The sequence below is a fragment of the Bacillus rossius genome, chromosome 17 (genome assembly GCF_032445375.1).
Source record: "Bacillus rossius redtenbacheri isolate Brsri chromosome 17, Brsri_v3, whole genome shotgun sequence".
Classification (NCBI taxonomy): domain Eukaryota; kingdom Metazoa; phylum Arthropoda; class Insecta; order Phasmatodea; family Bacillidae; genus Bacillus; species Bacillus rossius.
In genome coordinates this window covers 18,899,091-18,914,685 of record NC_086344.1, presented here as the reverse complement: position 1 = coordinate 18,914,685, position 15,595 = coordinate 18,899,091, and the positions used below count along the sequence as shown (strand labels likewise).

Genomic DNA, 15,595 nt, shown 5'->3' with positions numbered 1-15,595 from the left:
AACAATGTAATTTAATTTAATATGTCATAAATAAATAATACATTACTATCACGGTAAATATACATCTCGTTTGTTACTGTAACTATAGTGCAAATATGGTAGCTATAATGCTTCTGTAGTAATTATGGTATTCTACAAAGAATCTTTAGTTCTTATTATGGTAATTATCTTAAAATAACTATTGGGTTTTTACTGTAATTATGGTACATCATCCATATTTCTTCGTATGTTGTTGTTCATTTGTCTTTTCTTCATATTTACGTGGGCCATTATTTGAGACAGGAAGTTTCAGAAAAAATTTTAACGGACTTTATATCACTCATTTAATGGCGTAAATGATGAGACCTCGGGCAATTTAAACACTTTATACGGAAAAACCTACCATGCGGAACCTCGTAAGCGAGTTTTACTGTATTTTTTTTCCCGTAAATAGTAAAAAACTGAATCCTTTGACGAATCCTATATCAGACTCGCCGAATCTTCGAATCCCTAGGATTCGGCGGATATTGAATTCGGTCGCCCCATCCCTAATGAAAATAAAACCAGTAACACCAAAATCTCCTGTTTTAAAGAGGAAACTGTCCCTAACCATCATTCAACGTGTGTGATGCCAGCTTCACTACCTGGGAGCATGCAGCCACACTATGCACTACTCACGTCCACCCGGCCACCACTTGTACGATGTCAGAGTGGGGCTGTTGAGGATGAACTCCTCTCGCTTCGGGTCGTAGTGAGCGGTGGTTTCCAAGCCCCGGATGAAAGTCCCGTGTCCCAGCTCAGTCTTCACAGTTCCCATACAAACACACACACCAGTAAGAAGACATGACAGAATACATCACGACAATGTATTGGCCTAATTACAAGTCGGCAATTTTGTTTACAGAAATTTCCTCTCAAAAACTAGCACTTCTACCAATACGCCAGACTAAAAAAAATAATTGTCTAAAACTTGGAGGATGCTTAATGTATGCATTTCAAGAAAATGTATTAAAACCACAGTGCAAATTGTACTTTCATAACAATATAACATAATAATTACCTATGATGAATTCAAATCCCTCACCTTTGCTAAAAGTTGTGGTGTATGGTGTTTACATAAGCTGTAAACAAACCAAGCTATGTTTTCATTCATATGTACGCCTGATATAAGAGTGATCTGTTCTTGGATTTAAACATCAATATACTGAGTCCTCACACAATTAGTAATTATCAGTTATGGCCTTTTTAAAATTTCGCTGTTCCAGAAAATGATTCCATCTGCATGCAAACGACTCATAATCAAGCCAATACGGATAACTATCAGTTTAAAAGCTTAACACAAAGCTACATTTCCACTTAATTGACATTATGAATTTTTTGTATGACCTCACTGCAAATAAAATAAAAATGAAAATGTTGATTATTTATAGCAAGGTAAAAATCAACACGAAACATACTAATATTATTTCACTGCCATAACAAAGGTTTTACAATGAAAACGTGTAAGTAGCTGAAATAGAAATAATAATTTTTTTGACACTGTAGATATTAACTTTTACACACAGTGTTGCTTTTTATATGCAACTAAATTTTTATAGCTTTTATTAGCTTGTTTTTAATCAATTCTCCATCCAAATTAACAAAATTGTTTTCACATAATTCTATGTGCATTTTAAATCGACATATCATGCACTTCTCTATAATTATTACTGAAACAAAGTAAAACAAAAAACAAAATTATATATACTAAGCACTGTAAAAATAACGTTAAATATTGCAACTATTTCTGACCAATAGTATTCCACAAAACTAACAAAAATGGCTACTACACATGCAAATTCAAAAATTAAATAATGTCAATGAAAAATTTGCAAACTACTGGTCTATCAGACAGTGTATTTCCAGTACCACCAACTTTATAGCATTCCTGCTGTACTTCTATGAGGGTAGTTTATCTTCTGACGGGAGACAGTTTTGGGATGACTAAACTTAAAGTCACCAGGAAAAGAAAAAAAAAGTTTGAATCACACCTGCGCATAGGTGCCAATGATTTCGCAGTTCCACGCACGGCCAATCCAAACAGCCTGCTGCTCCGGGGTGCCTTGCCCCATGATGGTCGGCACGAACATCACGTAGTGGACAGCGAACGGGTTGCCGTCTTTGAGGATGGCGCTTCCCAGCATGCCACTCAGCATCTGACTGCGGAGAGAACCCAGACAATGGCATTTAGGTTCCTCAAAACTCTTCAGTCACAAGCGGACTCAAAAGTTTAACTTCTGTGAACGACTGATGATAGATAAGTGAATATATAAAGAATGAATTATGAGTAAAAACATAGGCATAGGATAGAAAAAATTGAATAAAAATGACAGTAAATGATGAATAAATAATACATAGATAACACATCAGAGAACAGATAATGTATTTATAGTTTATAATATTTGGATTTTCAACATAATTTTGTCTTGCAGCCAGTTGCAACATTACAGTTCAAGCATAATCTCGCTGCATAAACTGTTTTTATATGGTTTGCCCACAATTTCTGTTGCACCATTGTGTTTTGAGCACCGAGCTGATGATTGGGAACTTTCAGTTGAACCGACAATTGTGAATGATCTTACATCTACACAGTGTGAGCAGACATATCCGGGATTTGTACTTTATGCTGGTTATTATTGTAACAAGGCATGAATATTAAAGAAGTATTTACAAAACTAAAGATAATATGGAATGCATTTATGAAAAATTATACTATTTCTAGAATTACAACTTTTTCTCACGAGAAATACCCCTATTATTGTAGCATTGCAGAACCCTGCCCTCCTAAATAAATAATTTTCTTTTAAACTTCTTTGTATATGTAAACAGTAATAAGTCAATGTTTTTTGAGTGATGTATAAGTTAGGAAACAGTATATTCAGAAATTATGGATACTAATATATGTTATTTTCATTTGCTATGTTTTTAAGAAGGTATTTTGTATTTTATTAGACAATTTTAATCATTACTAATTTTTAGGTAATTATTCACAAAGAAGTCGCTGTACTAGATTTTTGCCGGTTTAGGCCTACTTTTTCAGGTTATTTCTAAATGATTTTAATGTTGTAAAGTAATTTGTATTATGATTGCTGTTCTTAAATCTTATTAACGTATTGTAATATAATTATAAATCACGGGACTGTGTCTGGGCTGATGTGATGGTTAGAAAGAGAGGCATGAGAGGCCTGTAAGTGTAAGTGAGAAAGGAACAGTGCTTCCCCGCCAACCGAGATAAAAGCTGTAATTCTCCACTGGTCGTGGGAAATGTGTGATAACTGCTGTCTCACGGTGTGGGAGAGAGAACGGGAATGGAAGTCCCCGATTTCGATGTGAAATTGAAAAGAGATAGATCAGGGGAAGCCCAGAGTTCTGTGTGTACAAGGTTTTTCCATGTGTTGTAACTTGTTCTGTGATTGGCGTGTATCTGTAGCATGAAAGAAGCGTGCATGTGATTGGTCGGTGAGGTCATGTGACGTCTACTCCCTGCGTGGAGGAGAGTGTGGCAAGAGTTCACCAGTAGTGATGGGCAGAACGGTTCTTTTGACCGAACCGGTACTTTCGGATCAGTTCCGAGAAAGATTCGTTCAGAACGATTCGTTCATCTCGGTCATTTCGTTCTTTTCTGTGAATAGGATCTGGCTCTTTTATCAGGTGTCGTAACTCGTTCATCCTTTAGAGTATTGGCTACGTGTTTGCTTCCAGCCTCCCCTCGTTATCGCGTGACCCGATAACGAGAGGAGGCTGGATCGCGTGGGTGGTTATCTTTATCTACTCTGCATGGGTAAATGAAATTTCAAACGTCTAGTTGTATACTGACTGTTATAAAATTATTGACTGTTGATCGCTGCAAATGCTTCATGCAGTGATTCTATATAATACGGGAGCATTAAATCTAAGAATGTTAGGTACGAAAGTGATCTTTCTTAACTTTAATTTGTAATCGCACTATTATAGCTAGTACTTGAACATTGCTTTTCGTAGCCAGTGAATCACAGTTGCGTATATGAAACAAGATTATTTATATTGTATTACTTTTTAAGTTACAAATATTAATATACAGGCTATTTACACTCTAGAGAGAGTAAAGTGTTTACATGTAGACCAACACATTTAGAGAAAAAAAGACAAAAATTGAATACTACTACTGCGATTCAGTATGAAGAGAGAAAAATTAAGTAGATACATTAATTAACACCTAAATGGTAAGTGTGAACATTTGTAGTTACTTTCCCTGTTATTTTTAATTCATGTTTTTTTTCCCCCAAATTTGTGTATGTGAATGTGAAAACGCAATTTTAAACCACTACTTAACAGTTGACATTTTCAGGTATAGATACTTTTCATGTTACCCTATTTTATTTGATCAGTTATCGTTTGCTCTTATGAACATGCTCACGCTGTGATTACTAATTCTTCAGACTCCTGACGTCATCAATCATTTCACGAACGAATCAGACCGGGCGCGTGGCCGGTTCTCTCATCTCGTTCTCTCGTTCTCTCCGCGTTTTCGTTCTTCCGAATCTTTCAAGGTACCGGCTCTCAAAGAGCCGGTTGGTTCTCTCGTTCTCTCCGCATTTACGTTCTACCGAATCTTTCAAGGTACCGGCTCTCAAAGAGCCGGTTCTTTACATCGCGAACGAATCGCAAGATTTCGTTCTCTCAAAGATTCGTTCTTTTTGAACGAATCGTTAACGAACGACCCATCACTATTCACTAGTGATGGGCAGAACGGTTCTTTTGACCGAACCGGTACTTTCGGATCAGTTCCGTGAAAGATTCGTTCAGAACGATTCGTTCATCTCGGTCATTTCGGTCTTTTTTGTGTATAGGATCTGGCTCTTTTATCAGGTGTCGTAACTCGTTCATCCTTTAGAGTATTGGCTACGTGTTTGCTTCCAGCCTCCCCTCGTTATCGCGTGACCCGATAACGAGAGGAGGCTGGATCGCGTGGGTGGTTATCTTTATCTACTCTGCATGGGTAAATGAAATTTCAAACGTCTAGTTGTATACTGACTGTTATAAAATTATTGACTGTTGATCGCTGCAAATGCTTCATGCAGTGATTCTATATAATACGGGAGCATTAAATCTAAGAATGTTACGAAAGTGATCTTTCTTAACTTTAACTTGTAATCGCACTATTATAGCTAGTACTTGAACATTGCTTTTCGTAGCCAGTGAATCACAGTTGCGTATATGAAACAAGATTATTTATATTGTATTACTTTTTAAGTTACAAATATTAATATACAGGCTATTTACACTCTAGAGAGAGTAAAGTGTTTACATGTAGACCAACACATTTAGAGAAAAAAAGACAAAAATTGAATACTACTACTGCGATTCAGTATGAAGAGAGGAAAAATGAAGTACATTAATTAACACCTAAATGGTAAGTGTGAACATTTGTAGTTACTTTCCCTGTTATTTTTAATTCATGTTTTTTTTTTTTTTTTTCCAAATTTGTGTATGTGAATGTGAAAACGCAATTCGCAATTTTAAACCACTACTTAACAGTTGACATTTTCAGGTATATATACTTTTCATGTTACCCTAATTTATTTGATCAGTTATCGTTTGCTCTTATGAACATGCGCACGTTGTGATTACTAATTCTTCAGACTCCTGACGTCATGAATCATTTCACGAACGAATCAGACCGGGCGCGTGGCCGGTTCTCTCATCTCGTTCTCTCCGCGTTTTCGTTCTTCCGAATCTTTCAAGGTACCGGCTCTCAAAGAGCCGGTTCTTTACATCGCGACCGAATCTCAAGATTTCGTTCTCTCAAAGATTCGTTCTTTTTGAACGAATCGTTCACGAACGACCCATCACTACTATTCACCAGTCGTCTGTCGATCGCTGCCCCAGTAGGTCGCGTTCGGTGGCTTCTCGCTAAATTATATGTAATGTAATTTACTAATGGACAATTTCACGTTGGTGGTCGGAGCCAGGCCGAATATTAAGTCAACCTAATTTGTTTTATTTTCTTTCGGACAATAATAATTAGAAATTGCGGCCACCTTCGTCGGCATTTGGCTCGGGGCGAAATTCGGTTTCGCTGGGTGCGGCCATGTTTGAGGCCGCACTGACTTCATGTGTTTGCAGCAAAACATTACTGAAGGACTTAATCTACGCTATTATATTTTGTTAATTTTCCTCGCGCGAGCTACCAGCAGTTTTTCGACGGGCAGATGTATGAATGAAACGATTGAAAGAACCATTGGAAGTGTTTGGATTCGTCGGGGCATTCTGTTTGAAAAAATAAAAACAAAATTACAATCAGCGTTGAACATCTGTTTATTTTGTATATAAAAGGTGGGTCTACACTGTATAACAAAACAAGTTATAAAATGTTATATTACAAAGTTATACAACATGTTACAAAATGAAAAGAATGAAAATTATATTACAAGTTATACAACAAAGTTATATAACTTGTTATAACAACATGAAGAAAAATGTTATATAACACCATGTTTTATAACAAATAAGTGTTATAAAACAAGTTATATGTTTCACATGCAGTGTCGGTAAAGATCAAAGGAAGTTAAATAACTTGTTGTTCTAACATGTTGGTCGTTTGTCCACACTGGTATGCATGTTTGAAAACATGTAACATGTTATGAAACAAGTTGTATTACTTGTTATATAACTTATTATTTAACTTGTTATGTAACATGTTATGAAACAAGTTGTGTAACTTGTTATATAACATGTTACAAATATAACATGTTTTTGTTATATAGTGTAGACCCACCTTAACGAACCGTTACAATTGGCGCCCGGCCGCGCGGCTTGAATTTGTACACGACCCTGAATTAAGACGGACATTTTCGGCAGTAAATAAAAAATATAAACATTCTCAAAACAAGTTTGCGACTACGATAACCTCAAATAACAACAATCTACGACAAATAGTGAACAGTTTAGAAGAAAACGGCGAAGTGTTTCCAGAACTATCGGCGCAGCTGAGCGGCGAAGGCGGTTTTTCTCCGCGACGAGAGTCTACGAGCTGCTTCAGCGAGTGAAGTGTTCCGGAGAAACGACAGAAAACGGTACTTCGAGGGACAGAGCGACCCAAGGCACCGTGGGACTTCAGGCCTGTCGCATCGCGGGACTTCGAGATCGTCACTTCGCGGGACATCGCAGGATGAATCGCCGGAAACAGCAAGTGAAAGGAGCAATATAATGTAAAGAATTGTGTAATTAGTGTTTCAGTATTGTTGTAGTTTTGTATGTGTGTTAGGTTTGATATCCAGAATTGTTGGTTATTGGTAGAAACATGAGTACCAGTAGCAGTGAAACTACCGACTTCATAGGATTTTTAGAAAATCCTGAAAATTCAAATCATTCAGATCCGAACCTTGATGTTGAACTAATAGAGCAAGATTTTTCATGTCGACAGGAAAAACCTGTAAACATGGAACATCCTGCCGAATTAGGTCAGGATATGGAATCCCACACAATTAGCAGCCCAGTTGAGGTTATGGGGGGGTCAGATCAAATGCTACAGATCTTGTTGTCAATGAGACAGGAAATGAAACAAAACATACATAAAATTGAACAGGGACAACAGGATCTTACTTTAAAATTAGAACAGGGTCTAGCACAAAACACACAGGAAATAAGGCAGGGAATGTCACAGATGAAGGATGAAATTATTAAACATATACAGCAGGAGTTAGGAAATATAGAGGGTAAACTTGATATACAAACTGAGGTAAACGAGGAAAGTCACACTTGTAAACAAAGGGTTGACAGCTGTGAATCACAAGTGGGAAGGGAACCAACTAATGTAGAAATTTGTGGAAACGAATTAATAGTGTCAAAAGAAAATGTTGAATTTTTTGGTCATGATGTACAGGAACACGTAAACATTGGAAACAAGTTTGAATTGTTTCGAGATGAAGGGAACAGTGAATTTTTGTATAATGGGGAGGAAAAGTTTGTTACAACAAGAGGTAATGCACAGGGAATCAGGATTTCGTGTAAACAAATGAAAAAAGTAGAAATTGAAATGAAAATGTTTTCAGATGCACTTAAATATGAGTTTGCTGAGGAGATAACCAGTGAATTGAGTTTTACAGATTGCGGAAAAATGATAAAGGGGAGATTTTGTCAAAATGTAAGCAGTAATGTACGAAGATGTGGGTTGTGTGTATTGAATAGTGTACAAACTAAAAATTTTGCACTGATCCATGTGAAACCTGGATTGAGAAGAGCTGTGCAACATGGTCAGAGGTTTTTTGTGTGGAAAAATGTGTATAGGACTATCACAGAAATTGTAAACAGTTTTTTGTTCTGTTCAAAGGCAGAAAAAAGACATGGTAAATGGACAGGGGTGATGCAACCTCTGGAAACAATGTGTTTGGATTTGTATGGCCCACTGCCAAGATGGAGGGGTGGAGTCAAAACTAGTTTTGTTGTGTTTGATGTTTTTTAAAATTTTTGCAAATTTTGCCATTTTTTTTTATGTTTTTCAGATTTTTTATTTGTTGAATTGTGTACTTTTTAATAATGTTTTGTATCTTGTAGAGTTTTTGTATGTTTTGAAGAATAGTTATAGTATAATATAGGAATGCACAAATAAGATTTATGACAGAAATTTTTACCAGATTCTTAGAGAAGGAAGATAAATAAATATGTTAATATGAATATTTTCTGTTTTGAAACAATAATGTTAATAATGGTATAAATTCCTTTTAAGTTAACAATTACTAAATATTATGTGAAGAAATGCTTTACATTGTGAGAATTTCATTGCACTTGGTTAATGTTTGTTTAATGTTGTGTCATGAGATGATGTTAACTAAAATTTATGAGTTATGTTTTCGGAAAATGAAAGAATTTTTGAAAAGGTTTAATATTTTAAATTAAAATGCCACACATTGGTAATGGTAAATATTTGTTTTGAATTAAATAACAGGGTGTCAATATCTTATATTAAAGGTATGAAATTTAATACTAAACGTTAATGAATAACAGTCGTCGAGTTTTGAAGCTGCAGAAGCAGTTGTGTGTTCATGATGGCCAGAGGTTAGGTGAATTTTTTGTATTGCCCTAAATAATGCAGCAAAGGTATTTTTTTTTGTGTAATGTGGTTTGTGAGGCAGCGGGGGGCCAGGAGGTTAATTTTAAATATGTTTCCGGCATGGAGTCCGATGTTTTTTTTTGCAAGGGTGAGTCCCTTCTCCTTGGTCGCTCCCACCCCTCATCAAGGTTAATTTTATGTGCTATTGTTGCTGAAAGGGGAGATATTGTTTGAAACCTAAGGAAGGGCATTTGTTCATGTAATTTGTTTTTGAAGAATAGAAGCACACGACTGTAGCTTAATGAAGTGTTTGTCATACCATGACTGTAGAATTGTCAACTTGTTGTTTGTGGAAATCTAAGTAAAGTATGTAAAGCTTAAAATTTGATGTGTAATGACAAGTGCAGTGTATACTTGGGCATAGCTTTGTATAATTTTTTGTTTTAAATTTCGTTAATAGGTTGGCCGAGCTGACTAGCAGCTAAAAGGGTTGTAGTTGGGCGCCCCTTACCTTTCGGCTAGCTCAGGAGTTAGGAAGGAATGATAGAGGAGTTTGGAAAAATTGTATGTAATTTGTGGGTATATTTTTTTTTGTGTAATAGGTTCGCCGAGCTGACTAGCAGCTAAAAGGGTTGTAATTGGGCGCCCCTTACCTTTCGGCTAGCTCAGGAGCTAGGAATGAAGGAGAGGAGAGTTGGAAGAACTGTGTGTATTTGTTATGTGTAAAAGGTTAGCAGAGCTGACTAGCAGCTAAAAGGGTTGTAGTTGGGCGCCCCTTACCTTTCGGCTAGCTCAGGAGTTAGGAAGGAATGATAGAGGAGTTTGGAAAAATTGTATGTAATTTGTGGGTATATTTTTTTTTTGTGTAATAGGTTAGCCGAGCTGACTAGCAGCTAAAAGGGTTGTAATTGGGCGCCCCTTACCTTTCGGCTAGCTCAGGAGTTAGGAATGATTGAGAAGGAAGTTGAAGGAAAAAGAACTGTATTTTTTTTGTGTGATGATAATGATGTTTTTGTGTATTTTTTATATTATGATTAATGAGAATAGAAGATGTAAGTGAATAATGTCAAATGAAAATGCAGTATGTTGATACAGAATTAAGTTTGTGTGTATTTGGTGTAAATGCTGGGAGGTGTAACATTTTAACAAGAAAATTTGAATATGATGAGTGATAAGGTAGTGTGTTATAAAAAAGTTTTTGAAGTTTCAAATAACTGATTTAATGTTTTTTGGAGTCGTATTTGTGGTGGAAAGTTTACTATGTGAATTTCTGTGTTGTAGGAAGTTGAAGCATCGGTTTAGAAGTTAAGATTTCATTGGTTATCAAGGTTGAGCAGTCTACTTTTAATTTTGAAATAAGTGTTGTCCAGTGGTTGAAGTTAATGATAGTGATATTGTGAAGATGATTAGAATTTTAGAAGTTTTTTGATGGAATTTAGGAAAATTATGGTGTCAACAGTTTTGAAGTGATAGTGTTGTCAAGGTTTTGTTGGTGCAGATATGAGGAGTGGAGATATTGGTGGATTTGTGGGTTAAAGTGGTTGTTCCAGGGGATTTGAGGAGTTTGTCATGAGCAGCAGAGAATCATAGTAACAATGATTTTTAAGGGATTTTAAAGGAGATCGTTTGTTTTGAGGTTATTTGTCGTCGTCGTTGAGGTTGGAAGTTTTTATCGTCGTTGAGAAGTTTTTATCGTCGTCAAGGTGGTCATGGAGACGTAATTCCTGAAGTTTTTGTATTTGTCATCGTTGAGGTAGTTATGGAGGTTTTTGCAGCTAGTGTCAAGGTTTCCACGGCTGTGATAGTAAGTTGTTCAGAGTTTTTTGTTGTTGAAGATTCTTCGTTGACCAAGGGTGTCTGCTTGAAGCTTGTAGAGAAACCAGTTTCAAAGTAACTTGTATTATGCACTGATAAGAGGGAGATGACTATTTGTTAAGAGTTGTTGACACTTTGTAGAAGAGATATGTTTTCAAATTTTTGGGTTTTTATCAAAGAATTGATGTTATTGCAATTTTTAAGTAACAACATTTTGTAATTTCTATATAAACAAGGGTAGTAACAACTGGATGCATTTATTTCTCAGGATGTTTGTGTATTTATTTTTGTACAGGTTAGTTTTTCACTGGTGTAACTTTTCAATTAAATGTAGTGTTAATTTAATTGGAAAGTTGGGGGGGGGGGGGGGGGGTATGTAGCATTGCAGAACCCTGCCCTCCTAATTAAATAATTTTCTTTTTAAACTTCTTTTTGTATAGGTAAATATAAATGAGTCAATGTATTTAGAGTGGTGTGTATGTTATGAGACAGTATAATACGACGTTATGGCTATTAATATATGTTATTTTCACTTGCTATGTGTTTTAAGAAGGTATTTTGTATTTTAACAGACGTTTTCAATCATTACTATTTTTTATGAAATTATTCACAAATGAGCCGTTGTACTAGATTTTTACCTGTTTAGGCCTACTTTTTCAGGATATTTCTAAATGATTTTAATGTTGTAAAGAAATTTGTATTTTAATTACGGTTTGTAATGTTCATTTAACGTGTGGAATGATTCTAGAACACGGTACTGTGTCTGGGCTGATGTGATGGTTAGAAAGAGAGGCATGAGAGGCCTGTAAGTGTAAGTGAGAAAGGAACAGTGCTTCCCCGCCAACCGAGATAAAAGCTGTAATTCTCCACTGGTCGTGGGAAATGTGTGATAACTGCTGTCTCACGGTGTGGGAGAGAGAACGGGAATGGAAGTCCCCGATTTCGATGTGGAATTGAAAAGAGATAGATCAGGGGAAGCCCAGAGTTCTGTGTGTACAAGGTTTTTCCATGTGTTGTAACTTGTTCTGTGATTGGCTTGTATCTGTAGCATGAAAGAAGCGTGCATGTGATTGGTCGGTGAGGTCATGTGAAGTCTACTCCCTACGTGGAGGAGAGTGTGGCAAGAGTTCACCAGTCGTCTGTCGATCGCTGCCCCAGTAGGTCGCGTTCGGTGGCTTCTCGCTAAATTATAATGTAATTTACTAATGGATAATTTCACGTTGGTGGTCGGAGCCAGGCCGAATATTAAGTCAACCTAATTTGTTTTATTTTCTTTCGAACAGTACTAAATTAGAAATTGCGGCCAACTTCGTCGGCATTTGGCTCGGGGCGAAATTCGGTTTCGCTGGGTGCGGCCATGTTTGAGGCCGCACTGACTTCATGTGTTTGCAGCAAAATATTAGTGTAGGCAGGAGGCATAATTTTATGCAGAGGGTATTGGAAAGCTGGTGCATCAGTACGACAAATGCCTCAATCTGCACGGTGATTATGTGGAAAAATAGAGTAAAGATGTAAGTTTCTTTTGACATAAAAATAATTTTTCAATTCATTCCCGTTTTTTATTACAGCCGATCGGAGGTTGAAAAAAAAATAACCCTAGTATATTAAAGGAAATAAAGTAAATTAAATATTCAACTTTGATAATCTCTTAAGTTTACTAGGTCAATTTTTTTCTTCATACCTATTCTGTTACCACTCCCCAAGATATTGTATATTTAACAGGTAATTGTATAAATAAAATTACAATATGTATTGATTCAGGAAACTTATTTCATGAATAAAACATTAAAAGGGTTAAATATTTCAACACCTTTGTTAATACTTTCCATTTCTTGTATATTATTTTATTTTAGACCCATGAGACCTAGATTTGGATTTGAAGGGTATATTCACGGTACTCTCTGGGATTAAAATTTAATATTCAGATCCGAGAAAATTGGGATTTGACCCATCACTAATTCTAACCCAACGTGGTGGGCGGAGGAGAGCCTTCTAATCACTTACGTAAAAATCTCCACATCCCCGCCCTGATCCCGGAGCTGGGACACCTTCTTGAACAGCTTGCATGCCTTCTTCACCCCCAGCTCGTACTTCTCTTTGTGGCTCAAGTACTCGGCCGGAACGTCATCCATCAACTCGGGGTCCGACAGGAACAATCTCTCTGGAACACCGACACTAGTTCCAAAACACAAGTAAACAGGTCAGGTCTGGCGGTTTTAATCAGAAGACTCAATGGACTGCGATAAAGTATGCCTGCACCCATGGGAGTTAATTCCATGGAGTAGGGGGCTAAGATGGTGGGAAAAGGGCGGGGGGGGGGGGGGTACTTGTCTAATAAGAACAAGTGTAGATTAGAATTATTCATATGAGTGTGTACTCAAGAAGAATGTTGTGTGACAGTTCAGAATGGTAAGGAAAAAAAAACAGAGATTATGACTTGCCACAGGGCTCGTATTTAACAGCAGCAGAATCCAAATTAAAATACTTTCTTCAAACACTAGACACACTTAAGAGATGTTACTGCGTTTACCCTGAATACTGTGTTTCTGAATTCTTACTGGTTTCTGGGAAATCACAGTTTGTAACTTACATTAAAATAACCTGTGCATCGACACGGCTGCCAAAATTTTTTTGCTTTCCCGTGTACGTCTGTGTGTTTATGTTTTGGAGAACTTTAGACAGATCATGAGAATGGTCGATTAGGTTAGGTTAGCTACCTTAAAAATACTTTAAAACATAGGGGATTGTTCATTAAGTTAGTGTAGCGACATTAAAATTACTGTAATGGCTGCTTAAGAATCACCAATTTAAGATGTAGTTATCCTGACCTAGCCGACCATTCATACGATTTCACAATATTTTTATTATAGCTAACCTAACCAACCATCCACATTTTTTTTTTAAGTATTTTAAATGTAGCTTGACTATTCTCTAATTTCTTCATCACTTAAGTCTGTGAAAGACAATATGGAAATATTTTATGCACGTTCTTATTTGCTACTAAAGTTGCTATTGCAAGCTACGAATTTCACAACTGTTCAGGCCTCGGAAAGACTTGTGTGAACTGGTTTCTAAGCTATGTTGCAATTCCTAAGCAACCGTTAAAAATATTTTGAAGTATTTTTAATTGAGCTAACCTAATCTAAACGATAATTCTCAAGACGTAAAAAATTTGTAATATTAATACCGAACAGGCACAAATGTGGCCTCCGAATGGACTGTTTGATTATTAGTTTTACCGATTCTGTGATTCTCCCATGTAAGAACATTAAAAAAACTTACAGCTGTGTTAATGCATAGGTATCGTAATGTAAGCTATAAACTGTGACTTATCAGAAACAAGTAGTAATTTTAAAAATCTTTTGGTTTGAAAAAAGTATTTTCGGAATTTTATTAATTCCCGGAACAGCCGCGACTTAAGAATATTACCCTAATTTCAAAACGTAACTAACTGATCAGGTCACGTATTTTCCACTAAACAAAAATAAAAACACTCAATGGACTACGATAAGGTATGCCTGTAACCATGAGCATATCCATTTGGGGGAGGTGGGGGGAAACTCGCTAAGTAATAACAAGCGTAGATTATAATTAATTATATGAGAGTGTACTTGAGAAGAATATTGTGTAACAGTTCAGAATGGTACGGAAAAAGCAGAGATTATCACTTGCCAAAGGGCGCGGACTTAACAGCAGCAGAATCCAAATTACTATAATTACATATTGGTAATAGTTATTAAAACACTATCGACCATAACCGCTATTTCATATCATTACATACCTCTTTCTCGTCTTTCACGAGTTTTTTCAGGAGCTCCATCCAAAAGATGAGTTAGTTCTAGCGACTTAAAAGTGCACCTCTTGCGCTCTCTTTCAATATCTTCATTTGGTTTATAACTAAGTCTTGTATGTGACATGTTTAATGACAAAGCTAGCTAATTTCAGATGAGAAAAAAATGAACTTAGTGTAACACACATAAACTACTACCAGTAAACAACATTTCATACATTTGATCAAATCTTACAAATATACACACTCATGTCACGCGATAAAAAAATAAATAAAAAAACATAAAAGACCTTTAACCCTACTTTACAACTTGACAGATTGTCATTAAATGTCATCACACAGAAACTACATTCTACCCAACCATCCAAAACAAAATACCAGTAATTCAATTTTTTAGTACTTTAAGATTTACTTACAATTAGTTTTAAAACTAAGCTAAATATTATATTACATTTTATAATTATCTTAAACGTTTGGTGAGACCTGTAATCCATATGTCTGGGTTCACAATTAAAAAAATTAAACGAGTGCGTAGCAATCCATGCACATGGCAATGTACATGACTTGTGTGAAGTCTGTTTACAATTGAATGCACACTTGAATACTAGCATACTTGTAAACTTGCACACTCACATATTCGCATACTTGCACTTTAACATACTTGTACACTTGCAAACTTGCACACTTGAAAACTTGCACATTTCCATTCTTACACGCTTGTATATTTGCACACTTGTATGGTTGTATAGTTGTATACTTGCACACTTTCATATTTCTACACTTGCATACTTACACTCGCATACTACATAATAGCATAATAAAGCACTCAAATACTTTATATATATATATATATATATATATATATATATATATATATATATATATATTGACGTCGACCCAAGTGTCTCCTCGGCTCCTTCAGGCCGTTATGCCTCGTCAAC

The 15,595-nt window shown here is 36.1% G+C and overlaps 1 protein-coding gene across 1 annotated transcript in view; it reads right to left on the bottom strand.

The window, feature by feature from the left end:
- The window catches only part of LOC134540864 (probable peroxisomal acyl-coenzyme A oxidase 1), a 68,513-nt gene extending 53,521 nt beyond the window's left edge, over positions 1-14,992 (bottom strand). The window contains exons 1-4 of the mRNA XM_063383877.1: positions 14,646-14,992; positions 12,869-13,025; positions 2,010-2,178; positions 658-781 (exon numbers count right to left, since the gene is read on the bottom strand). Coding sequence (XP_063239947.1) covers positions 658-781; positions 2,010-2,178; positions 12,869-13,025; positions 14,646-14,781 — 586 coding nt within the window. The 5' untranslated portion in view covers positions 14,782-14,992. The remainder of the gene's footprint in view (positions 1-657; positions 782-2,009; positions 2,179-12,868; positions 13,026-14,645) is intronic.
- Positions 14,993-15,595: the final 603 nt, after the last annotated feature.